The 27,466-nt window shown below is 48.4% G+C and overlaps 2 protein-coding genes across 10 annotated transcripts in view; one reads left to right on the top strand and one right to left on the bottom strand.

Annotated features, from left to right (window-relative positions):
• Positions 1-786: 786 nt before the first annotated feature.
• LOC122367861 (proton channel OtopLc-like) lies at positions 787-18,209 on the top strand. The gene is made up of 14 exons (XM_043341336.1): positions 787-1,820; positions 3,080-3,388; positions 5,486-5,693; positions 5,955-6,090; positions 7,821-7,929; positions 8,973-9,090; positions 11,318-11,479; positions 11,663-11,829; positions 12,155-12,323; positions 15,722-15,859; positions 16,061-16,158; positions 16,409-16,535; positions 16,739-16,995; positions 17,790-18,209. Exons 1-14 carry the CDS (start codon positions 975-977, stop codon positions 18,099-18,101), a joined length of 3,156 nt encoding a protein of 1,051 aa, XP_043197271.1. The 5' UTR covers positions 787-974; the 3' UTR covers positions 18,102-18,209.
• Positions 18,210-24,299: 6,090 nt separating this feature from the next.
• LOC122367856 (sarcolemmal membrane-associated protein-like) overlaps positions 24,300-27,466 on the bottom strand; it is a 43,490-nt gene continuing 40,323 nt past the window's right edge. For 5 of the 9 annotated variants that reach the window (XM_043341323.1, XM_043341321.1, XM_043341318.1 and 2 more), the window contains 2 exons: positions 27,006-27,288; positions 24,300-25,843 (listed from right to left, as the gene is read on the bottom strand). In XM_043341323.1, the coding sequence (XP_043197258.1) occupies positions 27,211-27,288 (78 nt within the window). In that variant the 3' untranslated portion in view covers positions 24,300-25,843; positions 27,006-27,210. The remainder of the gene's footprint in view (positions 25,844-27,005; positions 27,289-27,466) is intronic. The other 4 variants (XM_043341320.1, XM_043341316.1, XM_043341319.1 and 1 more) reach the window with 1 other exon arrangement.

Here is a 27,466-nt window from a genome sequence, read left to right as displayed (position 1 = left end):
CCGCCGACTGTGACCTTGCCGACTTCCGGCGCTCCCAACGCGCCATTTTTAGAGCTAGGGAAACGAAATACATACCAAACGATAGAGAATTGATCAAGGAACACGATAGTGAAGGTTTCAAGTCGATATCTCCCACCGTTTTGCCGCAATCGCCGCCGAAAGTTGAAAAAAGTCTATTTTTCCAAAAATTTGACCTTTGACCGGTCAAAAGTAGGTCAAATGTTGACCTAGGACCAAAAAATATACCACCAATCGCGAGATCTCGTTGAGAGCAATCCGTTGGTTTTTTTCCGCTAAGCTCTACGACCTTCCGTTTCGAAACGCCAGGGGGGGGTCGTAACAACCCCCCCCCCTGGTCGTTCGTGTTATGAGAAATGGCCTGGTCGTGCGAGGGACATTCCACGCGACTCAAGGCTACATCTCTTACTCGGGACATCCCTGTGCAGATCATGCAAAGGTCTCGTGTCCTGCTGATACGCCGCCATAAACTCCCCTGTGTGGGGTCCGAGCAGGAGGCGCCGGCCGGGTGGTGCCACGGGTTTCCCGCTGCGATCCGGACGCGTTCCTCCGCGGCCCCCGCGGCAACTCCACTCACATTGGTCATCAAACGCGTCCGAAACCCCAGCCGCCCTGAAGCAATGACCGTAAAACAATAAATCACGACCCAGACCGTTGATATCCGAGTGCGAGCGTGCGTCCGCCAGCTCGTCGCGGAGTTATAAACGGATAAGATTCGCGTTCACTGCGCTGGTCGGCCTCAGCGCGCCAGCCGAGGTCAGTGTCACATGGCGCGGCAGTCGGTGAAGCTGCCTGTGACAGCGCCTTCAGAGCGGAAACTTTGGTGGTAGCGGCTGTGTCAGTTGGGAGTAAAGTCAACCATCAGCGACGAGGAAATTTCAGCGAGCAGCAGCGGTCACGGCACTGACGCAGAAAGGCGGCGGCAGAAAGCTGGCATTTCCCGGTGGCCCGGCGCCATGTCCTTCAGGCAGCGGCCGCAGCTGACCGCAGAGGAGCTTCTACAGCTCCACTCGGAGCCCGGTCTCGGACTGCACAACCCGGCCTTCGCCCTGGAGGAGCGGCCGCGTCAGGCGTCCGACGTCCTGAGTGACTCTTCGGATGACGAGCAGGACGGTATCACCTTCTCAGCGGGACCGCGCGCGGCCAAAGAACCCGCTTCCCACACGTCAGTGGAAGTCGAGACCAGTCTGTCGACCCCCGCCGCCGCTCCGGCATCACGATCTGAGACGGACCGCAGCCCGACGCAGCCGAGAACGTCGCCTCTCGCGCAGCAGCGGAATCTGTCATCATCTCCTCGCGGCCCCGGCTCCGTCTCTCCGCTCGCCGTCCACAACGTCTCTGCCGGCCGGCCAGACTTCCAGCCGTCTGCTACGCCATCTCCTGACCTTCGCGGGGCCACTACAGCGACCTCCTTCACCCCCGCCGAAGACGACGCTTCCGTCGACGCCATCACTCCACATCCTGATGAGCACCACGAGGAGGCCTTCGACCTCGTCCCATCGGTCGACTTCGGCGGTCTGGCGCAGCGCCGTCGCCGCCAGGTCTCAGAGTCCTCTCACGGCTCAGTTCGCTCCGTCCCCCGCACCCTGAACGTGCAGATGCCCGGGTCGCCGGCGCCGACACCTCCCCGGCCGCGGCCGTTCCGTCGGTCGGAGACTGTGGCGGCCCTGGGTGTGTCTCCGGCACTACAGAGGAGACCACTGCGGCTCTCTGATAACCTGCTGGCTTCCATCGCGTCTCAGACAGCCGCCGGAGGGGGCCGGATGGTGCGCCAGCTCAGCGAGACGGGCAGCGCAGGACAGGTGGGTGGTTACTGGCCGAGGTGTTACCGTGTTTACAGGTATGTGGGGTAGATGATTAGCTACCATACCGCCGTATAAATATATTTTATGAGTAGCTACCATGTAGGTATGAAGACAGATGATAGCTATCGCGCAGGTGTGGAGACAGACGTGCGAGCAAAAAGAATGATCACCTGGGTGGATGAGCTGGGATGATAAGAACAGATACAAGGTTACAGGTAACTGTTCTCATTACGTCAGAGAAATGTTTCACGATGTTTTTATACAATAGCCAGTTTTTATTCATAATCTATAGGATTGAGTTAGCATTTCATTGTGTGGAGAGAGAGAGAGAGAGAGAGAGAGAGAGAGAGAGAGAGAGAGAGAGAGAGAGAGAGAGAGAGAGAGAGAGAGACAGAGAGAGAGACAGACAGACAGACAGACATACAGAGACAGACATACAGACAGACAGACAGACAGACAGACTGAAGACAGACAGACAGACTGACAAACAGACAGAGACAAAGACAGAGACAAAGACAAAGACAGAGACAGAGACAGAGACAGAGACATAGACAGAGACAGAGACAGGGACAGAGACAGAGAGTTAGAGAGACAGAGAGTGCTTTGCATAGCCGGATAGTGGTTTCTAGACGTATCGGTTCTATCGTCTATACCAATGACGCCCAATAATCCTGGCATCCGCCTTATACCGAACCTAAGAGACGTGGTTCCATTTTCCCTTGATCACATCGTATAGCGGGATAGAGTGGCAATATTGTCCTCATACATTCTTCGGTCATAAGCATCATTTCCGAAACCGCTGGACGGCCCCAATACAAGTCTCCGGGTCTTTCCAATCACAGAACGGGAGCCACAAAACTAGAGAACACGGATCTGCGGCCAAAAATAAACCGCGTGGAAACTGTTGTTGGAAAAGTTTTATTTATTACATTCATAAAACAAAACTGTTGCTTTACACAGGGTGGTATTTTGCCATATGGCAGCTTGCTTTATTGCTAGCTTGCACGACTGTACGACGGCTGTACGACTGCACGACTATGCATACTATACGTATACATACTTACTCAAGATCTTCGTTTGTCAACTGTTTCGTGATATTCTGCAGCATGCACTTTGTTACATAGACCATAGTTTTTAAAGAAAAAGAGAACATTTTTTAAAGATTGATAAGAGCGCGAAAAAGTGTAATCTGAGTCTTTCCCTCCTCCAGACAGTTGAGCCGCGGTTGTCGCTGACCTCTTTCCTTCCCTCCCCAGGCTTCCGAGCCGCGGTCACCAGTGCGTCAGCTGCGGCGAACGAACACCGCCATGTCGCTGCTGTCACAATCCAGGGACACCCCGCCGACCCCGCGGCGACCCCTGCGGCACACAGAGAACATCTACACCATGCAGGCCCAGTTCAGCACCCCACCAGCGACCCCCGGCCCGCAGCGTCGGCCGCAGAGGCACACGGAGAACTTACACACCCTGAGGGGAAAGGTGGGCGGTGGCTCCACCTCAGGAGGGGACAGCACGCCCCGACTGCCCGGCTTCCGACTCATCAGTGCCTCGTCCAACGACCTGAAGGTAGGTCCACTGGGGTCGGAGAGCGATGTGATTAGGCCGATCAATCTATAGTATCATCGAGCATCGTCTAAAGATCGTGCTGCCTCGTATCCACGTAACTGGGGTAAGGTGTTCACATAAATTAATGTGCTGGTAACGCTAATTGCGGCATAGTCCCGTGATTAAGGATATTTTTTGATAAACAGACTGTCGACCCAGCTGCAGGCAAAAGTAGCGTTGCAACGAAAAAACAACAACAACAACAACAACAACAACAAGTAGTAACTAAGTGAACAAACTAAGGCATCTAACAGATTGGTAACTATGTAAAATTGTAGGAATGATGATGTTGTTGTGGTATGATCATAATCTTCACTGAAATGAACATAAGACTTATACGCCATAAAACTGCCATAACTCTTTCTACCATAATCCACAATGATATGCGGTATGTGTATGTACTGCCAAGGTAATTCTCAAGGTATTCGCACTGCAGCTCCGTCAGAGCGAGTTTCCCAGTCCTCGAATATACGTCCACCTGTAAAACGAGTATCTGCAGATTTGGCACGAAGTTTATGACTGCAATGAGATCTGGTGTGGGATTACAGGATCAGAACATAATCGCCAGCTAAGCGACGGCCATTTCTCCGCTGATCTATGCATACAAAGACGGCTGATTCTCTAATGTGTCATCAAAAATTGTATCATGATGTTTGCAATGAAGAACAACGAACATATTGACCGAACATTTGCACTTGTGTCTAGTGCCACGAGTAAAACGTCCATATCCGATTATACAACTCGAGCTACTTTTACAGCTTTGGTTGATGTAAACAACCTTACTCTATTGACTGTTTTCATCTTGGACTAAGAATCTTTTAATTAAGTATTGTATATTTATCATCCTCTCTCTCTCCCTCTCCCTCTCTCTCTCTCTCTCTCTCTCTCTCTCTCTCTCTCTCTCTCTCTCTCTCTCTCTCTCTCTCTCTCTCTCTCTCTCTCTCTCTCCTCATTATTGTTACCTAGATAAGCTCTCCGCGGTGTGCAAATCGCACTGTTTCCACCAATAAAAACGTACCGCGAACATAACGCTCGTGCCCAGCCCGTCTGTCTCAAGGCACGTTTCCTGCCCGCACATATTCTGTTCATTTGATGCTTACCAAATGCAAGCCACCACTGTATCATTTCACATGCAAGATGTTGCAATATTACGTCCGGGCCCGATTTCATAATGAACCAAGAGTTGAATGGAGCATAATTGTGACCTGCAGAACCGCGGAAAAAGTTAGCTGGTTCTATGTTGAGACAGCCTATTCGCTAGAAAAGTTATTCGATAGAAAAAAAAACATATTCGATAGAAGAAACTAACAAACCGGTAGAAGAACTTATTCGGCAGAACCTTACTCGCTATAATGCTACATTTTTTTGACCGCTGCTTTCAGGGAAGATAACTTTGCGGGAAGCAGTGCAGTCTACAACATTGGACCGATGGAACCGTGGGCACTGAGTTTAATGGCCACCAAAACGACTCCACTTATGATCAGACTGTCGCCATTATTTTATGTTCGGAGCTTAAATGGTGTTATAGAATCAGTATATTTCGCTCTAGCTTGTCCAATGAATCCCATGAGAATTTTAGAATGGCGCTATTACACGACCTTATTGGACTCATATAAATCCATTGTCGTTCCTTGGCAAGTGTTCAAGGACAAGGTTCCAAGCAAAACGCAGCTAATTATCCGTGTTGTTAGAGAATCAGACATACTAGGTTAGAATAAATTTTTTTATTAGGTTTTAGAATAATCAATGCTATTAATTTAATCTCTGGTGGTATGTAATTGCATGACTGGTAGTTGACTTAGTGACCACTCATTCACTTGCAACTACATAAAATACGCGCCTGCACGGAAATGCTATAAAAGCGTTGACGTCGTTAAATATTAAAATAAATAAAAACATCAGCGCAACGAGGGCCAATGCATAATCACAATCCATTTATTTGATTACACCGAAAAAGATAATGTGTTAAAAAGTATCAGTCATCGCCTCACCCTATCATAAGCCTTTCTTCACTATAAAAGTTCCTAACCCGCCCTCTGACCCGACCTCTGCCCTCAGGGCATGGACAGTGAGGGGAACATCGTGCTGCCGATTGACGACCTGCAGTTGGAGACGCTGCGGGAGGGGGAGGTGGTCACCCTGCCGCACTCGGCCAGCCTGGCGTCACTGGCCACCGCCGGCAGGGTAGCCACCGTGTCAGAGACGACCGCCGAAAAACCGCCAGACATCCATGAGGTGGAGGAGACGGCCAGCATCGGCACGGCAGGTCAGTCTGCAGTGCAGCGGTATCCCCAACGGGGAAATTTTTCTTTGAGATGCCTCATAATGTGAAGCCTTGATGAGTAGTAGATTCTATCCATTCGAGCTACCTGTATACGTATTAACTATAGGTTTTTAATTTTTATAGCAGTTAGGTTCAGACAGAGTTCAATTGCTGAGTCCTGAAACAGAGCCCACTTTGAGTCAGGCCAGAGGAGTCCAGCCAGAGTCTGAGCAGAGTCTAATCAGCGTGCGCTTCCGCCCTCAGAGTCGGTCATCACGCAGTCCCAGGCGCCCGTCTCCACCTGGAGCGGCTACTCCCAGTCCGAGGCCAGCCTTCTCGATAACTACGGGCCACAAATGCCGCCCGCCTCAACGCAGGAGTTCAAACTCAACCAGTTCAAGTAAGTACAGCTTTGTCATTCTCTTCAGCTGAGTGGATAAGGATCTGTCATAAGGATCCGTCGATTGTCATTTTAATCGCTAAGACTTATCTGTATTAGCCCATCCTATACAAAAGTGCCTGGTGCCTACACATATAAAGTTAGTGACTGAAGAAAGTTTAGAGTTAATAGATATTCATAATTCATTCATGCTATTTTAATGCTTGTCAAAGCATAGGTATACGTAGGTACTAATGATCAAACACTTTATCAACCCTTTTAAAGCTAAATATAACAAAGAGCGGGATCACCTTTTAATATACGTCTCGTACAGGGTGGAAAGTAATTACGCGAACATGTATTTTCTTACAATTTTGATCGTCAGTGGAGCATTATTATGAGTACGGGCTGTCATGGAACATAATTGGTCGTGTTTGTTGTCGCCTCATCTACCAAAAGTGACCCAACTTTGAACAATGACCTGGAAGGTCTTAAACACCTCTCGACTTAAAATGGTGCAGACACCATACGCTGCACAAGACCGAAATGGGCAAAGAGCTCAATTTGGAGCTGCCAGGGAAAGCGTTTATGATTATTTTCGCTGGATTGGCGGAGAAGGGATTCGTAGTGGTCTCAGCACCAGCATTGCACAATTATACGTTTTTTTTTACATAATAACACTTCAGAGGACTTAAAAAGCAAAGCCGTCCGCGGCAGCAACCCCTCGGCGAATTCTGCCGCCGGGCGGGTGGTCACCATGTCGGCGACAAAACGACGCCAGTCGACCCGAAAACTGGCAAAATAGCTTACTCTGGCCGGGTACCCGATCTAAGATATCACGATTCGCACATTAATACGCAAAAATTCGAAAATTAAGTCGTACAAACCCTCGGGATGACCAAAATTCACGAATTAACAGCAGAATTGTTAATTGAAGCTTTTCAAAGACAATCAAAGATGGACAGAGGAGGACAGGCAGCTGGATTTGTGGTTGGGTGAGACATCTGTGAAACTGTTTCATCCGTCAAACCTGCAGAACAACTGCTCTGAGGGCTGCTGTTGCGTCCTATGTCCCGTCCGTCCCAACCTTCAAACATCCGGCAAAGGAACACATCAGTGGGTCACGAGCCCCCGGGTGGTGTCAGAATTGCGTGTAGCGCTAAAAAAGGTCACTAAAAATAAAGTATACAACCGGTGGAACATCCTCCAAGACGAGTGTCTCTGTCTAATCCACCGTGCAACGAAAGGGGCAAAATGACTGAGCGCACTTTTGTGCCTGACGCAAAGAAACTGCTCTTCGTGATTGGTGAAATCCTTACTTTCACGGCCAACAAAACGCAATACTGGTGCTGTGAGAACCTGTTTTTCTTCAGGACATACAAAAGCTGATCTGGGAAACGCCTGGGCCTCAATTCGATTAAAAATCTCCAGATGACTCCTCAGGAGACCGTCTAAAAGCTGCAAGGAGCCACCAACACCGATTACCTCACTGGACAGCTCCATAAGGTGTGGGCTGAGCTTTGGCCAACAGATCTTCACATGCTGATGTAAATCATGCCGGAACGCCTATGTCAATGCATCGCAACTAGATAAGGATAAAGTAAAACATATATTGTTTATGTCACCGCCGTTTTTTCATTACTAGAAGACGAAAAAGTATGTTCGCGTAATTACTTTCCACCCTGTACGTCTGGTATGTCAACACACCGCCACCGTCTACCGCCGATGCACTCGATCTGTGTCGCTCCCAGGAACAATTTGGCGGTGGTGGGCAGCGCCATGTACGCCACGTTCCTGGTCATGTTCGGACTCATCATCTTCGTGGCAGACATAGTCGCTCCGCAGTGGGAGATCGCTGAGGTAAGTCGCTCCGCAGTGGGAGATCGCTGAGGTAAGCGGCTCCGCAGTGGGAGATCGCTGAGGTAAGCGGCTCCGCAGTGGGAGATCGCTGAGGTAAGCGGCTCCGCAGTGGGAGATCGCTGAGGTAAGCGGCTCCGCAGTGGGAGATCGCCGAGGTAAGCGGCTCCGCAGTGGGAGATCGCTGAGGTAAGCGGCTCCGCAGTGGGAGATCGCTGAGGTAAGCGGCTCCGCAGTGGGAGATCGCCGAGGTAAGCGGCTCCGCAGTGGGAGATCGCTGAGGTAAGCGGCTCCGCAGTGGGAGATCGCTGAGGTAAGCGGCTGCTGAAAAGATATGTGTATAATATATAAATACAGTGCAAAACATAAGGCGTTTTCAATGATCGGCAGTGCGGTATCAAAGGCTGGCATATTGTGATCAAAATAATTTTTGGATTTTGGTTACAATTGCTCTATTGACGTACCTAATTCAGTCGAAGGATACGCACAGGCTCATGATTCACGTTCATTTGTGAACATGCGTTCTGGTACATTTTCTCCAAGTAAGAAAACTCATATGCGGACAGTTGCTTTAAGGATATCATGGCTCACCTCTTACCATTCTATATTTTAGACATCAAAACCAAGTTTCCATCGTCTGAATCAGACAATGTAATGATAACGTATGACCTTAAGTATTGTATTAGTAATCGCAATATATGAGGCACCGCTGCAACCTTGCTATCCCATGGACCTTGCAGAATTGATAAGCAATCTAAAAGACACCTCGCTTTTGTGGTGGATGGATGGTGCAATTTAACGATGGTGGAAGTAAGCCGCCTCTTGACAGACAACTCATAAACGCGAAGCAGATCTCTCATTTAGATAAGCCCTCAAAGAAGCATGGCGGTTTCTTCTTCTGTGTCTTTAACCGCCACAACAAAATGTAAAAAAGACGCATGCTTCTCTGTAACGGCATACAAATAACAGCATAATAAAACAAGCATGTGATACATTTCAGCAGTGCAATAGCATCACATGACACACGAATGTGTGTGCATTTTCAGATTTTCACCATTGTGCAATCTGTCGTCGGCCTGGTGTGGCTGATTGCGCTGCACTTCAGTGTGCGTCGCTACCTCGCCCGACTGGCAGAAGTGGCTAAATCCACACAGGAGGGGCTCGGTAAGCGAACCCGCGCGAACGACCTCCCCAACAGCCCTTAACCAGCTGTGCGACCGGCGACCTTTCATCCACGGGCAAAGGTAGTGTGTGTCGAAAGCCGCTGTAAAGAGATACCAAAACCGAACTGTGTACACTTTATACCATCTCAGATAGCGGCATGTGATGTAAGCAATAAACCAAAGTTCTAGCCTCACAGTGAATATGCCGACTGCCGAAGTCTGATGTAATGACGGAGTTACGCAATTCCTTGTGGCGTTGAAAATCGGGGCGTGATGAACGACATCGGATCACGGATGATTTAATCTTCTTTCTACAAAGGTTTTCCTGGCCTCCTTTCCTGGCAGAAGACTGTGCGTTTCAATTGATTAAATGGAGGTAAAGCTCTTTTTGAATTCCTGGCAAGTTCGCAGTCGATTGAGTTTTCTTAGTTGACAGATGACTGCTATTAATCATAAAATAATTACGAAGAATTCATTTTAGCGGAAATGTTTCGCGGAAAATCCTATTGATTTTACCGGCCCTAGACATTTGATTACCAGTGACAACATAATTTGCACTCTAAGCCAACGCAATCTAATAAATTTAGCAGCTAAGGCAAACTAATATAATCTACGAGCCCCTTTCCGACCTTAACCAAGTTTGAAACCATGGATAAGGATTAAATCTGTGTAGGCTTGTTTGATGACATGCTGCTGCACAGCAAGGTTCCCAGCATAGTCCGCATCCCTAGCAAAGTCCGTAGCGATATTTTAACCCGAGGTCACATGGAATGACACAGGGGAGCTTAACCCGCGACCTGGTGGGGGAGGGTTATTTTTTGCCCCCCCTCCCCTCCAGACTTTTCAATATATCTCCAGAACCGCTGCGCCGATCGTCACCAAACTTTCAGTACCCTCCCGGACATCAATTTTTCACATTGCTACCAAATTTTTTTCCAAAGGCTATGATAGGTTGGCCGGAAATGACGTCAGAGTGACGTCATGTTCTGCCGTTTTCGACCCAAAAACGGGTTTCGCGGGAAGAGCTGTCAGGCCTATAGCTTTGCAAATACAGAAAAATGATAAGGACATAAAAGCTGTAGAATCAAGAGGGCTACAAAACTGTTATCTCGGATTTTTGATTTTTTTTTGGATTTTGACCCCTAAAAATCAAAAAATAATTTTTTTGGATATAATAATCGAAAAATCCAAAAAGTTTTTTGAATGTCGCAAAAAACAGAATACATGTGATAGTCCTTACCGCCTTCCATCCACATACCAAATTTGAGATTGATACCTCTTTTTTTGGCGAAGTTATAGGCTATAGCGAAAAACTGTTCAAAATTGATGACGTCAAATTTTCAAACTCAATTTTAAGCAATTCTAGACCCCGTAGCGCAAAACAAAGACCACCATTAGACTCCCCGTGACGAGCTGCATCGAATCAATACCCATTTTATGCAAAACTATCAACTTTAAAAATTTGACCTTTTTTGGCCTGACCTTGACCTGACCTTGACCTGAACTTTACCAGAAAGTGACCTAAGCCGTACCTGATAGTCTTATAACCAACACCATTGAGTTGGAAATGAAAAATTGGCCATAAAACATGCATCACACGACCTTAGTAAAGTTGGGCTCATTTGACCTGACCTGTGACCCTTGGTGACCTGACCTGTGACCTGACCTGGTATTGTCAGTGACCTCTAATAGCAACATATCTACTAGGCAACTGACGCCCTGTCGCTGATTCTCGACAAAATGCGTTTTCCTCGGTGTTATAGCGCATTCCCTAGAAGACCCGTGAACGGTGAAACATGTCATCTTTGACCTGACCTGTGACGTCATCGGTGACCCCGAGGTCAATGAAATTTGGTTTCCCTCGACAAATTTGACAGGCCTTTTGAACGCCATTTGAATTTTGCGGATCCGTCCAGTAGTTTCGGAGATACGAGGGGGCAAAAAATAGCCCCCCCCCCCACCAGGTCGCGTTATAAACAGACCCCACCAGGGCGCGGGTTAAGAGGCCTAAACTGGAGAACCGCTGCAGTCACTCGAGTTGGTCACTTTGCTGTGGTCGCTAGCAGCTGCAATGTCCTGAGCTGGTCTTCCAACTTATATAAGTAATAAGTTAGTCACCTTTTGGACATAAATAAGACATCACTGTTACGTGATATGACCGCTCAGCTCTGACCCGATCTGACCACCTGATCTGACCTCATCTGACCGCGTCTCCGACCGGATGGTAGGCGCCCTGGAACGTCAGCTGATCTTGGAGCCGACCGAGGTCGAGGGCGAGTACCGGGTGCGCATGCCGTTCAAGCAGACTGCCTCCGAGATGATTCGCTGCCTGTACAGCTTCAGCGTAGGCAGACACTCCGGCAGCTTCTACCTCAAGATCGGCGCGGCTTGTGAGTCGGGGGCGGATCTGGGTAAAAATAAAACAGAGCTTTTGTGGCTTATCTATGGCAATGGTGCCGGAAAGTGAAGTTTCTATTTCCATCGTATACAACTGCGCTACAATGCAGTTGGAGCGAATATTTATTGCCAACGTGTATGGTCAGTGGTCACGATGCTCTACTCTTTTTCGGCAGGTTTCTGCTTCGGGCACCTGGTTCACCTTCTGATGTTGCTCTACAAGCACATCGACAACCTCGTTATCCATGGAGACGAGTGCAGTGACATCGTGTCTATTGTCCTCTACGCAATTCAGCCCATCTTTTCATTCTACCAGCTCTACATCACGTTCAAATACTCAAATGTGAGTGCATCTGCATCAAAATTAAAACCATGGTATGTATCCGAAATGAGCATCATATTATTGACATTGACCCAACGTCTGCACATGCCCCGCACTAAATATGCGAGAAGCAGCCGTCATCCGTACTCGCTAGCCGCTATCCACTAGCATACGCCGCGTGTGCAGCAGCCTTTATCTGCGTAAAATGCCAGAAATGCATGTCATTTCGAATAGTAAGCTACGAGTGTAGCATGGAATACGTACATTTGCATTGCTAAGCTTTCTATTCCCATTCTTCCAAGTTCGTTGGTAGCAAAACTCTCTCCATCCCCACGCTCGTTCTCAGATTGTGATCAACCACCACAAGACGTCGGCTCGGTTCGGCTTCATGCACTGTATCGCCAGCAGTCTCAACATGTGGGTGTGGAGTATCATCAAGGAAACGGTGGACGCGGTGGCGGAGCACGGCGGCCACGGTTCAGACGAGCATCACTACAACTCCTCAGAATGCCAGGGTCAGTGAGCGCGGGTCACACCACTGTGTGCTGGGTCAGTGAGCGCGGGTCACACCACTGTGTGCTAGGTCAGTGAGCGCCGGGTCACACCACTGTGTGCTGGGTCAGTGAGCGCCGGTCACACGTCTGACGGTATGTACTGACAGATTCAGTGCCCGCCTGACTGTACAGTGCATGTTAGGGCTAGTATACGCTCCTAACTAGTGCCAGGGTCAATGAGTCCAACTCAGACACCTGTCTGACCGCACTGTCAGAACTCGGAAGTCGGAACTCAGTGCGTCAAGTGCGCATCACCCTTCCGCTTAGCTTTAGCTGCTGCAACTGCTAGTTTTTTTTTTAGGAAAATAGGTATAAGGGTAGCGTAATATCGTGTTTGTTAAAATTATTTTTTCTAAATATTGTGTTATGATTGGTAAAAATAAAAAATAAAAATGAAATAAGATAATTTAGAGTATTGTTTAATGAACCCTTTCAAATAACTTGCATGTTGCTACCTTCTAAGATGTTTTCAATAACCAGCGGTGTTCTGTTCTGCAAACAACTAAACTAACCACGGTAATGGACATTGTAATAACTCGTTTATAACATAACTATCAACAAAATTTATGGGAAGCTAGAAAGCTCGTCTCTGTTGCCAGCCCAGCGACATAAATACAGCCTCGTGGCTCGTGTGGTTGGGATAGAAATGGACAGCGAACATAGGTTATACTGTCCTTCCACGCATAATAACATCACTCGCAAACCGGGAAGGGAACTACCTCATTTGCCTTCAACCGTGTTTTCATTTAGGCCTGTATGAGACTCAGACAAGCTTAAACCACTTTGGCGCTCCGCCTTCAATGTCCTGGGGCCTGGTAAACATCGCACGATAGATTGTAAGCTATGCAAACCTGACGTTGGTATGCCTACAAAACAGGTCTGGGCTCAAACTAAGCGAGCAGCCTGGTGGTAGAGACAAAATTATGCAGGGTGTCCATTCGCGAGCCGTGGTGGGCCTCTCCTTTTTCAGGCCAATACAATGGTAAAGAGCAGACTGGAAAATATGAACGATAGCGCATGAAAAAAAAACGATCGACCTAAGTATGTATTTATTCTTTGACATGAGCAAAAATAACCATAATCCCATTATTCTCAACGGTATATTAACCTTCGCCGGCACAGGCCATTTTGAGTCCTTCGACGACACAAGGGGGGGGGGGGGGGTACGACCCCCCTCGCGTTTGGCCCCTGATCGAGCTAGAGCTTCGCGAAAAAAACGAGCGTGTTGCCCGTCACCAGACGAAGCCGATGGTACCCAATTTTAACCTTCGCCCCAGTGGGGGGGGGGGGCATATGTTACCACCCTGTCGCGTTTTTTGCGTGTGAATAAAAAACCGCGGCGCGTAGCGCCGCGCCGCTTGGGGTAGCTTTTGGTACATCAATTTTGGACAATGTGTGAAATTTTTGACCCCAGGTCATGTCAGGTCAGGTCACCAGGTCAAGTTAACTGACCAAGCCTAAAAAAAGTTTGCAATCATGTCCAGCCTGCAGTGTTTGTCAGAAAAGTTTTAAACTTGGTGGATTGCATGCTGTTATGGGCGCCTACAATTTGTATATCTCGGATTTTTTATATCCGTGACCTAAGGTCAGGTCAGTGGCATGACCTTTCCATTACAAGTCAATGGAGAAAAATGAAAATGCCTCTAGATCCGTGTGTACGCATCGGAACAGTCCAAATATTTCAGAATCACAATGATTTAGTCCACTCGTAATGACCAAGGTGTCATTTTTGCTGATAGCCTCTAGACAGGTCATCCGAGGTCACTTGAGGCTACAAACAGTTTTTTGCCAATAACTCGTGATTGGAAAGAGATAGAACGCTGGGGATGGTCTCATTGTGTTTGTCTTGTTGAGACGCATCGACTGATATGCAACATGACCTTTTCCGGTAAGGTCATGACCTTGACCTGAGGTCAAATTTTCAAGTTGACCTTTCAAGGTCAAATTATAGTTCATTCAACGCGTCTCGGCGAGGGGAACACGATTCTGGCAATAGAAATGTCGTGGCTTTTTGTAGTCGAAAGTAATCGTCGAAAAACACTTTTCGTAAAAACAGCTATTTTTGGAGTTTTTGCCCTCTGGAGGCTAAACCGTTGACCTGAGGTCAATATTGATTATGACCTTTTCAAAAGAAGAGTTCAAAAGCTATCGTTTGCTGTTCCATGCGTTTTTCTAGCTACCATAGTTCCTGAGATAGCGGCATGTTTTCTGAAAAATATAATGACAATTGGCAAATTTTGACCTTTGATGACCTCTGGTGACCCCAATATTGCTCTAAGGTGAAAAATGACCGAAATACTTTCAAACGTACGCATTGAGAGCTATCGACTGCTTTTTACCGCGTCTTTCTAGCCTTCTTAGTTTTTTGAGTTAGAGGTGGGTGGTAACATATGCCCCCCCTCACTAGGGCGAAGTTGGCTGAGACCGCCACTGGGGCGCGGGTTAAGGTCCTAGGTCATCGGGTGACCTTCCAGGTCAGGTCAATGACCCGAAAACCGGGAAATCGGGACCTGTTAGAAAGTCGTAAATTGTGGCTGCTATGTGGTTTTCCGGGGTGCTGATCACGAATATCGTGTTAGTTTTGATAATAGATGATGTCTATAAGCATTTAGACCAGGTCGGGTCAGGTCAGGTCAGGTCAACCGGTAGGGGTTGTGACGGGTAATCGTAATACGTGTCAACCGCCTCGGACAGCTTCGTAACATGTTACGAAGGCACCAAAACTACTTCGTAAATGTTCAAATGGTTGCTAAATTCGAATTCAGCTCCAAAAACTAGCCTAGAAACATGTAAAACTCGAAAAAGTGAACCGAGGTCACCCGAGGTCACCAAAGGTCAATGACCTGACCTGACCTTCAGGTGACCTTGACACCCACCCTAATGCATGGGAGCAACCTCAAATTACATGTTTGAACGTTTGAAACCACGAAAAGCTTGCAAACGCGCGGCTAATGCGAGCCGACATGCGCCGAACCGCGATTTCGGCCAAACAGGTCACAGAAAAGAGGTCACAGGTCAAAGGTCATTGGGGTCAGGGTCATGAAATTTTCAGGGTAGGTGTAAAATTGATCAATGCGAGGGTACTGAAAGTTTCGTCGCGATCGGCCGCTTTTTACGCGAGTTATTCGCGAAAAACCTTAGGGGGGGTTGCATCAACCCCCCCCCCCCTGTGCCGGTGAGGGTTAAAATGTAATACACTTTTACCTTTTGAAAATAGTTACGATGCAAGCTGGATAAAAATGAGCGCAGTATTTCAATTTTTCAGTAACCGGAAGAAAACTTCTCTTTTTTTGCTGGTTAGAGTTCGAAAAATCCATTTCTCAGCTTTTCTTCATTCCCGTGCTGTAATTAATTCACAGAGTGTACCGTGAGCATTGCTTTGGAGGACGCCACTCTTCAGTACCAGAAGTGCGCCTATAACGACAGCATTGCCGAGGTGGTCACCAACCTCTCCGGCTACCTCTACCCGCTCACCATCGAGTTCAACATCCTCATCGGTGGGTAAAAACGGAAAAGTGATGAAGGAGAGACGGAATGGCGCATTGATGTATCAACTTAAATGTATTTGTGTTTGATAACCTTTATTTGTCATCGGTCTTAGGAAATCAATCGTTTTATCCGTTCAGCAAGCGGCGTTGTTATAGTGTTTTCGGAGAAAAGAGGCGTCATACGGATTAACATTCATTGATTGTTGGCAGTCGGTGTGTGGTTCATCATTTGGCAAAACATCGGAAACACCAAGATCGGCCAATATCTGACCGGTGACGTCACCCAGGTGGAGGGGGCCACCAATCAGGTGAGTCCATCGGATACCAATGACGTCATACAGGTGGAGGCAGCCACCAAGCAGGTGATTGCACTGAAGGTGATTGCACAAGAGCTCTTATCTCTTGTCGTTGGCGATTTATTGCTTCAGAACTTCTTAGTGAAATGTTCAGCATGTTCTATGGTCATACAACATTATATATTTAGTCAAATGTTTTAACATCAAGAGCTATTGATACCATCGAATGTCTTTGAATAATAAGCTTCTTTCATGTCCTCAGTCGGTTCTGCAAGTCGATTGCCGGCGAGCCAACCGTGGCATGCTCTCGGGTCTGCTGATCATTGTTCTCGTCGTAGTGGACATCATCATTTTCTTCTCACTGACCGCCGAGGATAGCGAATCTGCTCGTAAGTTGTCTTATAGCCATTTCCAATAATCATGATTCAATATCATTTTTTTTATTTTAACCTAAAAGGGTCCATAGAAGTCTCATAAGCCGTTCCTTCGGACTTTTTCCCACATTTGGTAATTGCTTGCACATACATACACGAGCAAGAGCATGCGATATCATATTCAAAATCGGTCTAACAGTGGCGTGTTTTCTTTCCAGTACAAGCGGCCATTTACATGACCCAATCATGGGAACTATTCCTAACTGCTTTGATGGGCATTCTCTGCCTGCTGGCATACCACCAGCTGATGCGGCTTGATATCAACAACCACCCGATCTCATTCCTGGACGACCTCCTGCTGTTCATCTGCATGCCGGCCTTCTTTCTCTACGGCATCTTGATCCTCGCACCGACGCTCTTCCCAAAAGAAGGGGACGAGCCGACGGTGGTTGACATCATGGTGCCGATTGCACTGGTGAGTTCCAGCCCACCGGCCACCAATGCCAGCTACATGCCTGCTCTAGCTTGAACAGCATATGAAGGTAACCGTCTGGTCACTGAATATTTAAATCCTATGCGCCTGTAACATGCTGTGTCGCAGCGCTCAATAATTCCTAGTTTTCGCGCTACATTTCGGCCTTAACTCTTAATTTTCTCGCTAGATGTCGGCCTATACGGACGCCTGAAGCATGCTGTGCCGCAGTGCTCAGTAGTTGCCAACCCTCTCGCTAGATGTCAGCCTGAGTGGGCGCCTGAAGCATGCTGTGCCGCAATGCTCTATAGTTCCTAGTTTGCCCGCTAGATGTCGACCTAAGTGAACGCCTGAATCATGCTGTGCCGCAGCGCTCTGTAGTTTCTAGTTTTCTCGCTAGATGTCAGCCTACGCGGGCGCCTGAAGCATGCTGTGCCGCAACACTCCGACATTGACAGCGCGCCTTGAACGCGCCTTTGTACTTGCCTTGCATAACGAGCGTCATGTGTGAGCTGAGAAGCCAGGATTGATAGCATAAAAAACGCGTTCGATTCCGGAGTTGATAACTGCTAGTGACGCAGCAAGCAAACTTTCATAAATTATTCGGACATTCGAAACGAGATAAATCGATAATTAAATTGTCTTTTAACTGCAGCGGTATAACTCATACAACTAATCTAGCATTTTATGGAAATTAGCATGCCGCAGCCATGTCCAAGTGTGTACACTCGCTGTTTGCTGGTGCGTCTTTCCAAACCGTGCCTCCCATCTGACCCCCGTTTGACCCCGTCCCCCAGGTGATAGAGGTGATCATTCAGACTCCGTTCCTGATGGACAGCCTCCGACGGTGCAGCAACACGCCCGAGGCACGTCAGGCAAAGCCTGGGCGCGAGTACGTGACCGTGCTGCTCTTCTGCAACCTAGCCATGTGGCTGCTGCAGACTCTGGAGAACCAGGCCAGTCAGGATACACTGTGCGTCCACTTTTACGGCAACTTCACGTGGACGCTGCTCAAGCACGCCACCACACCACTGTGCCTGTTCTACAGATTCCATTCGTCCGTCTGCCTGGCAGATATATGGAAGTCGGCTTATGAACCGGGAAACTAGGAGAACGTGATTAAAGAGGAATAGAGATTGTAGGTTGTGAAAGCGAGTCGCAAAAGGGCGACACGAAAGGGAAGATACGTGTGCAGTGCGCAATGAATTGTTCGAGATCAGGCTGACATGAAACCAGTAAAACGCCTTTTGGGCGAAGAACGAGCGAGCGAGATAGTGAGCCCTGCACGTGCAGAAGGGCGAGAGGTACTTCCAACGGGCTTGTGCAAAGCACCCTTCTAACCGGTCGCTAGCGGTGTACCAAATTTGAACGCAATCGGCCCAGCCGTTCCTGAGATCCGGAAGCGGCATTCTGCACGTGCGCACGTGCAAACGGGGTCCAAAATGACTTTTGCACGGCACCCTACTAACCGGTCCCTAACCGTGTACCAAATTTGAGCGCAATCGGCCCAGCCGTTCCCGAGATCTGGAAACGCCCCCTGCACGTGCGCACGTGCAGTAGCACCCTAACCGCAACACATGGGAATGCATTGCCTGGTGGGTGCCTACCTGTATGCCAAGTTTCAGCGAAATCGCCCCAGTAATTACCGAGTTACTGAAATGGGAACAAATTTGGCACCTCTTATTGTTGTATTTTGCACGTGCAGTGGGGGTCACTCACATAGATGAAGAGTATCCGACCTTTGGTAGAAGGGATGCAGCTAACCTATAAAAATGACCGCAAGACAATCGCTCAAGCCACTGCTGAGATATGGGCCTCTCAAAATCATTACTTTTGCAAAACTGCTTGAACACCCTTGACTTTTCACGTGGCACGTGCCACGGCGGTCACTGAGATGTAGCAAAAGTAGTCAATTACGGGGTAGAAGGGATGGGGCTACCATGCAAAAAAGACCGCAGGCCATTCGGTCCAGCGGTTGCTGAGATATAAGCCTCTCAAAAGCGTTACAGGCCGGGCCGGGCCGGGCCGGGCCGGGCCGCTCATACTGAGATTTTTCCGTTATATTGAAAAGACTTCGCTTCGCTCGCTGCGCTCGCTCGCTCGTAATAATATTTGGCTGATTTGTGCTCGAATGATGAATACAAAGGCGATAGAGCAGCACGGCGTACAGTGTAGGCACACGCGTGTACCTACCTATATCGTAACACTGACAAACTGTTTATTCGCACTTACCGACTTGTTTATGCATTATATTTAGTGTTTGAATGTCCGCTGCAGGCAATCGGCATCCATGAGCATTGAACAATTTTAGCTTGCCTAAAGGTGTCCACGGAAGATAGTACAGTGGCTATTCCAATCGAGTCTTTATGAGATGCTATATGCAAGTGTCTAACACCTAGTCTGCAAGCTTTAGTGTCTATGTCACTTAGTATTAAGTTTACTTGTAAATCGTGATTTTAGCTGCTTAATAGTGAATACGAATGAAGCGATGATACAAAAATATTTCATTCATAGCATAGGCGACTAGATTTTCCCCATTGTGCCTCTTGACTATAAGGTTTTAGTTCAAGCTATATGTATCTACCTACACTTCATTGTTATTGTAGTATGTGCAACCGAGTGGGCGGGTCCCATTGGTTTGCGCGATTGAATCATGTATCTGTCTGGGTGCGAATTGCGAACACGACTGTGAGACTGACGCTTTCTACAAGCTCTTTATGGGTGTTTTATTTTTCGGGAGGCTGGCGCACCAATCAGATGCCATGAGATGGTATGTTATGACCAAGCGTAGCTAAATGTGTCCTGTGTATGTCGGTAAGACGTTAAGAAGTTATGAACTAAACATGCTTGATGTATCAGGTAGCGCGATTGCCTGTGGTGCAGAACGATGTCCCGCTGGTCGGTTAGCAATGCTGTAGATGTGCCAGCGTATGAGCCAAAATCAATGATAGCTGCAGAGTTTAGAAGGTATCCAAACTTTAGCCTGGTGGAACCATCTCCGGATTTAATCATGTGGGGATGATATCCCGAGCAGGAACTTTGAGTGAAGTTTTCCCGGCTCAACGCGTTGACCTTTGTTGAAGGTAATTGGTGAAGGGTGACGGGTCTATTGTTGTGCTCACGCTCTGAGTGCAGTTCTCGCTATGTATAAGAGTGCGTGCGTGGTGGCGGTATAATTTGCAGATGCCGCGACCGATCATTACTGCTGTATTATTAGTCGTTAAACCTGAGAGATACACATTCGTGTCTCACCTTGGATAAGTTTCAAGGTACCTATTCACTATACAGTGTACGGGAAATTAAATATGTGATAAGTGCGAAGGCATGCGTGGGTTATAGCTGCACAGGATGAGTGCAGCGGATATTGTGTGGAAGTGTCTGTCGTGTTGCTGCATTCTTGAAACGAGTAAGCACTTTACGGTTGGGCTTGCTCTATCATATATGTGCTTAGCATTATCCCCAGTAAGAAGAATAAACGTTATGCGAAAACAACTTATTATTTTTCCTTAAAGTGCCGGCGTAAAAAATCACTGGCTGAAAGCCACAAGCCTCGCGAGGCTTGTGGCCGATGTGTTTTCCGCGGAACCGATGTGTTTTCCGCGGAAGACACATCGGTAGATTCATGTAGGGAAGCGTTACTAATTGGCAACAAAAACGAATTTCATCCCAGGACCCCTGCCTATTCTTTTTTTCTGGGCTATGTGATCATTTGAAAACACAAAACAAGTTCAAAATAGAAAACAAACTATGTCAACGTCACGCCGAACGCCAAACGCTGACGGCAATCTCTCCCCAGTCTGCGAGGAATCGTTTCAGTTCTTTTAAACTTACTTTTTTACTTCCTCTCATACCCATTAACATTGTTATGCCTAGATCGCCGGCATGCGGGCGTAAGATTAACCCGCGCCCCGCTGGAGGTCCTGGATTTCCACGCCCTGCTGGGGGGGGTGTTTGAACCCCCCCCCCCCTTGTAACTCGGCTCCTGGGCCACGTAGCGATACGCGGAAGGCGGCGTTCGAAAGAGCGTAAAAAATAATGACGAAATCACTTCGGTCAATTTTTTGGTCAGGTCAAAGGTCAGGTCACCAGAGGTCATTGAAGGCAAAATTTCGCCGATTTCCAGGTCGAATGTCGAAAATTTCCAAGAAGCTAACGCATAACTCGGGAACCAATAGAGCTACAGCGCCGCGGAAAAGTGCATTCGATAGCCCTATTAACGCCCTTTCTGAGTAATCCTCTCAGATTTGACCTAACGTCAACGTGGGTCTGCAGGGGGCAAAAACTGCAAAAATAGCCGATTTTTTCGGAAACAGTTTTTCTGCAATAACTTTTGACCCAAGCCTTGTACGAGCTTACTTTTACCGGCATCGTGTTCCTTCGTCAAGACGCATCGAATGAACTGTAACTTGACCTTGAAAGGTCAACTTGAAAATTTGACCTCAGGTCAAGGTCATGACCTGACCGGAAAGGGTCATGTTGCATATCAGTCGATTCGTATCGTCGAGCTGAACACATATAAGGCGTTTTCATCGCTCTAGCATGTCTCTATCAAAAGTTATTTGCGAGAAACTGTTAGATACCATTCGTGACCTAAGATGACCTCAGGGCACAAACAAGGGTCACGGACACCATTTTCATGTTCAGTGTGTCTAAACCACTTGTAATTCGGTGTTTGGGAGTGTTTATAATGCCCTTCGTCCAAAAGAGGCGCATTTCAATTTTCTCCCATTGACTTATAGGGGAAGTTGGGGCAATGCCGGGGTTGGGGCAAAGCCGAAATTCGAGATATTTCGAAAACCGTACGACATGGATGCCACCTGTCAGTGATGCTCTGAAGCTTATAAGTGACTACCAATTATCGCATGTTTGTTACCAGTCGTCATTCGGAATACTTCGGCTGTGAGGGCGCCAAGAGCGTTTTCAAGGTACGTTTCCTTTGTACTACATGCGTCTTCGAAGCTGCATTTCCTACTCATTATGCTACCGTTTGTCTGGCCAATTCGGTCAAGTAAGCTTCAGCACGTCTTTGCATAAGTGTGCTGCCTATTTGAAATTTATACAGCACGTTGAAAAGTTATGGGCCTGCAAATGAAAGTATGGCTGGCTGGGGTAATGCCGAAAACGTGCAATTACGCGCGTTAAAGCATGCTACGTGAACTTTACCGCTGTAGAATAGCAACGCGTATTTTTAGTCACACAAATTACACTTTTAACCGACACAACGGCCTGTTACCATAAGGAATGATTTACCTGGCCTTTTCTTATTATATCACACAATTATAACTTCCAGTGTGCACCAAGCGTCCTCAAGCTCTTAAAACGCGTGTCAGCTTTGACGAATTCTGGATAAAATTTGAGATATAACAGCAAAACATCAATTTCGGCATTCCCGTAGAGCATTTCTCCCATTTTCGGCTTTCCCCGCAGTCCGGGGCAACGCCGAAAAAGTCACTTCTTTGATATTTTTAGTTTGTGCGCTTTACGGTATGCGAATTCATCAAATGCGCCTGGTATGTTTGAAAGGCAAAAGACTGGCCTCTCGAATGACGCCAACAAGAATAGCTTATGTTGTCTACCTTGCGTGCTACGGGCGTCAGAAAAAAAAGTATTCGGCGTTCCCCCAACTTCCCCTAATGGGGAGGTCGCAAAAATTGACCTGACCTTAGGTCATCGATATCAAAATTCTGAGATATACATTTTGTACATGCTATTGCTCTTAGCAATCGCTGAAAGTTTCAAAGCGATCGGTCACTCGGTGTAGCTATGACAGACATTGAAACTTTTTATGAGGTGAGGTCACTTCAAGTGACCTGGTGACCTGACCTTGAATGACCTTGGTCTGAAATTTTCACAACATGTGTAGAATTGATGTATGATAAGGTGTACCAAAAACGGCGGCGCGCGCCGCCGTTTTTGAGATATTCGCGAAAAACCACAAGGGGGGGGGTGTTCAAACACCCCCCCCCAGCAGGGCGCGGGTTAATCACTGAGCCATGTCCCGCCGAATAAAACGCGACCCATTCCCAACCGAGCTCAGCATTGAATCGGTCTACCGCTCTTCTTGCAATGTATTCTGGCGAACGACAGAATCCCAGACCCATCCAAAGTTTCCTAAACGCTTTACAATCTAATGCGACTTTGATGCATTCAGCCGCAGACTGGTGAGCCAATGTATTCACTCCGGAAAACCAGATACCTGTGAATTCCAAACAGTGACCATAAAACGGGTTTCGCAGTAGTTGACACCACCAAGCCAGTCGCATTCAATACTTTAAGGATAGAATCTCAATTCTCAGGTCTCAGGACGGCGGCCTGCGGGAACGGAATTCATTTATTTTATTACTATTAATTTTTTTACTCGCACCTTTTATTTTTACGAAATTGAGTCTTGAGAACTCGGGTTCACGGGTCTCTGGGTGCAGTAAATCCGATTCACAAAGCTTCTTTGAACGACCCTCGCCCACCTCAACTACAATTTATCTTGCAGGGAACACGAACAATGGTTTGGCGGCCGTGGAGAGACGATGGCCGCTGAGGTGAAAACGCCCATCAATGCGATTCGCTTGTTTGCGGCTTTTCAGAGGCGCGCATCAACGCTGGCTGGCTCTAGGAATGAAGCTGGGACGGCAAATAACGATATTGTCGAGCTATTCTTGCCACGCCACTCATGAAGTGGTGCGGGCCTGCGGCACTGTGGTTCTTCCTTTTCATGAAAGCAGTTAGCGACAAGTTCGGCATTCGTTGTTTTAAATAGAGCTCTTTGACGGCAACATGACGAATTTCTCATGAGCCCGTCCGACTGTACAGACAGAAAAGATGTCTGTTGGCGATACAAATAATGAGACAACACAAATAGCCCCAAGCCCGCCCCGTAGCCGCAGCATCTCGGCGTTGTCAGTTCAGAATCGATGCTCGTAATGAACGTGCTGCCTTCAAACAGGATGCCACTGCACCTTGGAAGGAATGTCGGACATTCCCTTTGCAATAAGCGCGTGGCTCCAGGCCGGCCATTCCAGGCTTATTGCAACATAGCTTCGAGGGCAACAATAGGCTACAGGTGACTAGATGTTGATACCTTGATACCAGGAGCCAACTGCCAAAGAGACGAAGCTAGGGTATACTACATATAAGTTATGTGCCGCTGGATTTCTTAGATATGCAACTCTCAGTCAGCCCGTCAGACTAGCACGTACCTACGACCAAGACAGATGCGACGCATAGATGGATCTAAGCTCAAATTGAAACACCACCGTGTCAGAGCTGTCATGAGCGATTCGCTTCATTTCTCCGTGGGGCAAAACATTAACTTGTGGTTGGGAAAGTGTATATTTACAAGCTCACATAGTGTAACAAATAAAATAATCAACAAGCCTTAACCGATCATCACTTTCACTCGGCTGATTCGGGCCGGCTACTGAGGTAGCCACGCTAGGCTACTGAGGTAGCCGTGCTGGGCTACTGAGGTAGCCAGACTTGGCGCTCTCGCGACGGCACGTACAAAACAATCACCTCGCTCGTCAGACTCTGCCCTCGGGCACGTACACTCCTCTCGCGCACGTGCCGCCGTGTCGCACTAAGCAGCGCCGTCGCTCCACTCAGTAAATTTTGTGTTCCTCGGAGATCGTACGGAGAAAATGGCACTGTTGACGCGCAGCCTAGGAGAACGGCCGCCGCGAAGGCGCTGGGTTATAAATCACGCGAGTACCAAAAGGGTGGTATGATTAAAACGCGGCGGGAGTCCGCACGTTTGCTGCACCACATTGCTCACGACGATAAGAGTGACGTTCGCTTTCCGGGAGCGGTAAAATCTGCTTTCTTCATCTCAGGTTTCGCGCATTACCACGGCTCCACGGCAACAAACGCGAAATAATATGCATTCGTTCATCAATTTTATCACAAAGCATCGCTCAACTCAATCACAAAATAATACAAAGGGCGAGTCTGCTAACAGATGCGCGACATTTTACCAAGCGTAAGTAGATATATCTCAGAATTTGGCGCTGGCCGGCGTCGCCACTTGTCTCAAACACGAATGTCACGGGTCGGCCGACAACTTCGTCCTTCGCTAGCTCATCATCGCACAGCTTTCACAAACACTCGCACCAACAACATTGACTCGCACCGGCTTGTTCGCGCGTTCGCACCGTTAAAATGCTAGTCTCTGACTCCGTATCGGGGGAGGGATTAGAAAAGGTATCGAAAGGCGTCCTGGAAGATTATTGCGAGGTAGGGGGGGGGGGGACGAAGGGGCGAAGCTAATCATAAAATAAACTCAGCTTTCCATGCCTACCACCGGCCGGCAGATTCGCCTACACACCATCACGAGCACTTTACCGTCAGGATACAGCCACCAAACATAACGCCATAAAATATCCCAATACGCAACGCATCGACAGAGTGAATTTCTAGTGAGGCACCAGCCGCCGTTGCGCCGCGCTGACCGTGCCCGGCCTCTCGGCTCGACACATGGGCGCAGTGTGGGGTATGTCCGGGAGCCCCAGCGGGCGGCGGCGGGGGCAGGGGCGGGGGCGGCGGGGCAGCTGCCACGGGGCCGGAGCTGTGCCGGTCGCTCCGGGTCCTTTGTACTGGTCGCTGCTGCCCATGGCACAGGATGGCGGCGGCGCCGGCGGCCGGCCCGCGGCGCTACACGTACTCGGAATCTCGCTCTCAGTCTATCTCTCTCTGTCTCACTGGGGCCGGGTTGAGCGGCGCGGCGGTAGAAAGGTCGGTGCAGGGCGCGGGAGGGTCGCTAGGGCTCGCGGGTAGCCGTCAGGCTCGCCAGCCAGTCGTAGAAGGCCATACAGATACTCCAGCCCAGCACCAGTAGTGGCAGAACACTGCAAGCCGTTGCCTGTGGACCAATAGCAGCCCGGTCAGCTCAGCCCACAGGGGACAGCATGGTGATGAGCGAAACGCAATAAAACAAACAAACCTAAAAGAAAACTACAGGGTGTCCCAGAAGTCTTGAAGCTTTTTTATTTTTGTCGTGTGATCGACTTGTTATGCCATCGATTAAGGCAAATGATGCCTCAAACGAAAGAGAATGAACTGAAATTTTGTATTTTCATGCGTAGAGCACCACTTTAGTCAGGTGGCCCCCGTTGTGAGTCGCACAAGAACGAGCGCGAGAGATCGCGTTCTTCTCTGCCGCCAAGATCTCCCGATTTGCGAAACACCGGTGTCGCGATGCCCGTTGCTTGTCAGCTTCAGAGCCTTATTCCATGATACATATATGTCGCAAATGTTATTTGTGACAGGTTGATATTTGTCTTCGCCCCATAATAATGCGACGAATCAAAGGATTAAAATGGGTTGTTGCTTAGCGCGCTCAAGCAGCTGAGCCTTATTTTCGTAGCGCATGCGTGAAAACATCTCAGAAGACTTCCTGATCAGTAAATCATTATGTTGCTAATGTTTTCTTGGGGTCTGGGGTCAATACGCTGTTTCCTGGCTCGCTTCATGGAATAAGGCTCTGAAGCTGACAAGCAACGGGCATGGCGACACCGGTGTTTCGCAAATCGGGAGATCTTGGCGGCAGCGAAGAACGCGATCTCTCGCGCTCGTTCTTGTGCGACTCACAACGGGGGCCACCTGACTAAAGTGGTGCTCTACGCATGCAAATACAAAATTTCAGTTCATTCTCGTCTTTCGTTTGAGGCATCATTTGCCTTAATCGGTGGCATAGCAAGGTCACACGACAAAAATAAAAAGCTTCAAGACTTCTGGGACACCCTGTAGTATACTACACCTGAGGCATCAGTCATAGAGTCCCAAAGTAGAAAACATCTAACCAATGTATGATTCCCAGCTCTTTACACTCAACAGCTCCAACTTAGGACGCATCGACCAATGTTGAAAGATGGCAGCACATATATCGCCAGTCGACCAAAAACGAACATCCAGACATTGACATGCAAGCGCATATCACGATCCACGTAAGGCGTGCAAGTAAGCGAACAATGGGCCCAGGTACTTCTAACGAGTGCAGTGCACTGGCGCGGAGAGCTCCTTACCTTATCACCGTCGTATCTTCTCCGCCGCCCCTCAGACCATCCGCACAAGTCGTACACAGACATACAGACACACACTCTCCACACATTCACACACTCACACACACAGTCACTCATCTCACACCACCGCGACTTGTGCGGTGGCAGAGGCAGGCGGCGGCGCACAGGACAGAGTGAAGGAGGAGGGGGACAGAGGCGCCGCCGCGGGCTACGAGTTGAGCACCACCAGTGCGATGAAGAGTGCTATCACCAGTACGGCCACGGCTATAACGTTGGAGGTGTCCATCTGTAAGGCAGGACAGGCGACAGTGCAGAGGTGCGGCCCACACGGTACGAGCGCCAGACAGACGGACAGACGGGCGGCGGCCAGGCGACGAGCGAACATCGAGAGAGAACATAGAGAGAACAGAGAGGGAACAGAATCAGAACGCAGAGAGAACAGAGCACGGACAGGCAGGGACCCA

The sequence above is a fragment of the Amphibalanus amphitrite genome, unplaced genomic scaffold (assembly GCF_019059575.1).
Source record: "Amphibalanus amphitrite isolate SeventyFive unplaced genomic scaffold, NRLGWU_Aamphi_draft 000901F_arrow, whole genome shotgun sequence".
Taxonomy (NCBI): Eukaryota; Metazoa; Arthropoda; class Thecostraca; order Balanomorpha; family Balanidae; genus Amphibalanus; species Amphibalanus amphitrite.
Note: the sequence above shows the minus strand (reverse complement) of the source record. Positions and strands in the feature narration are given on the sequence as shown.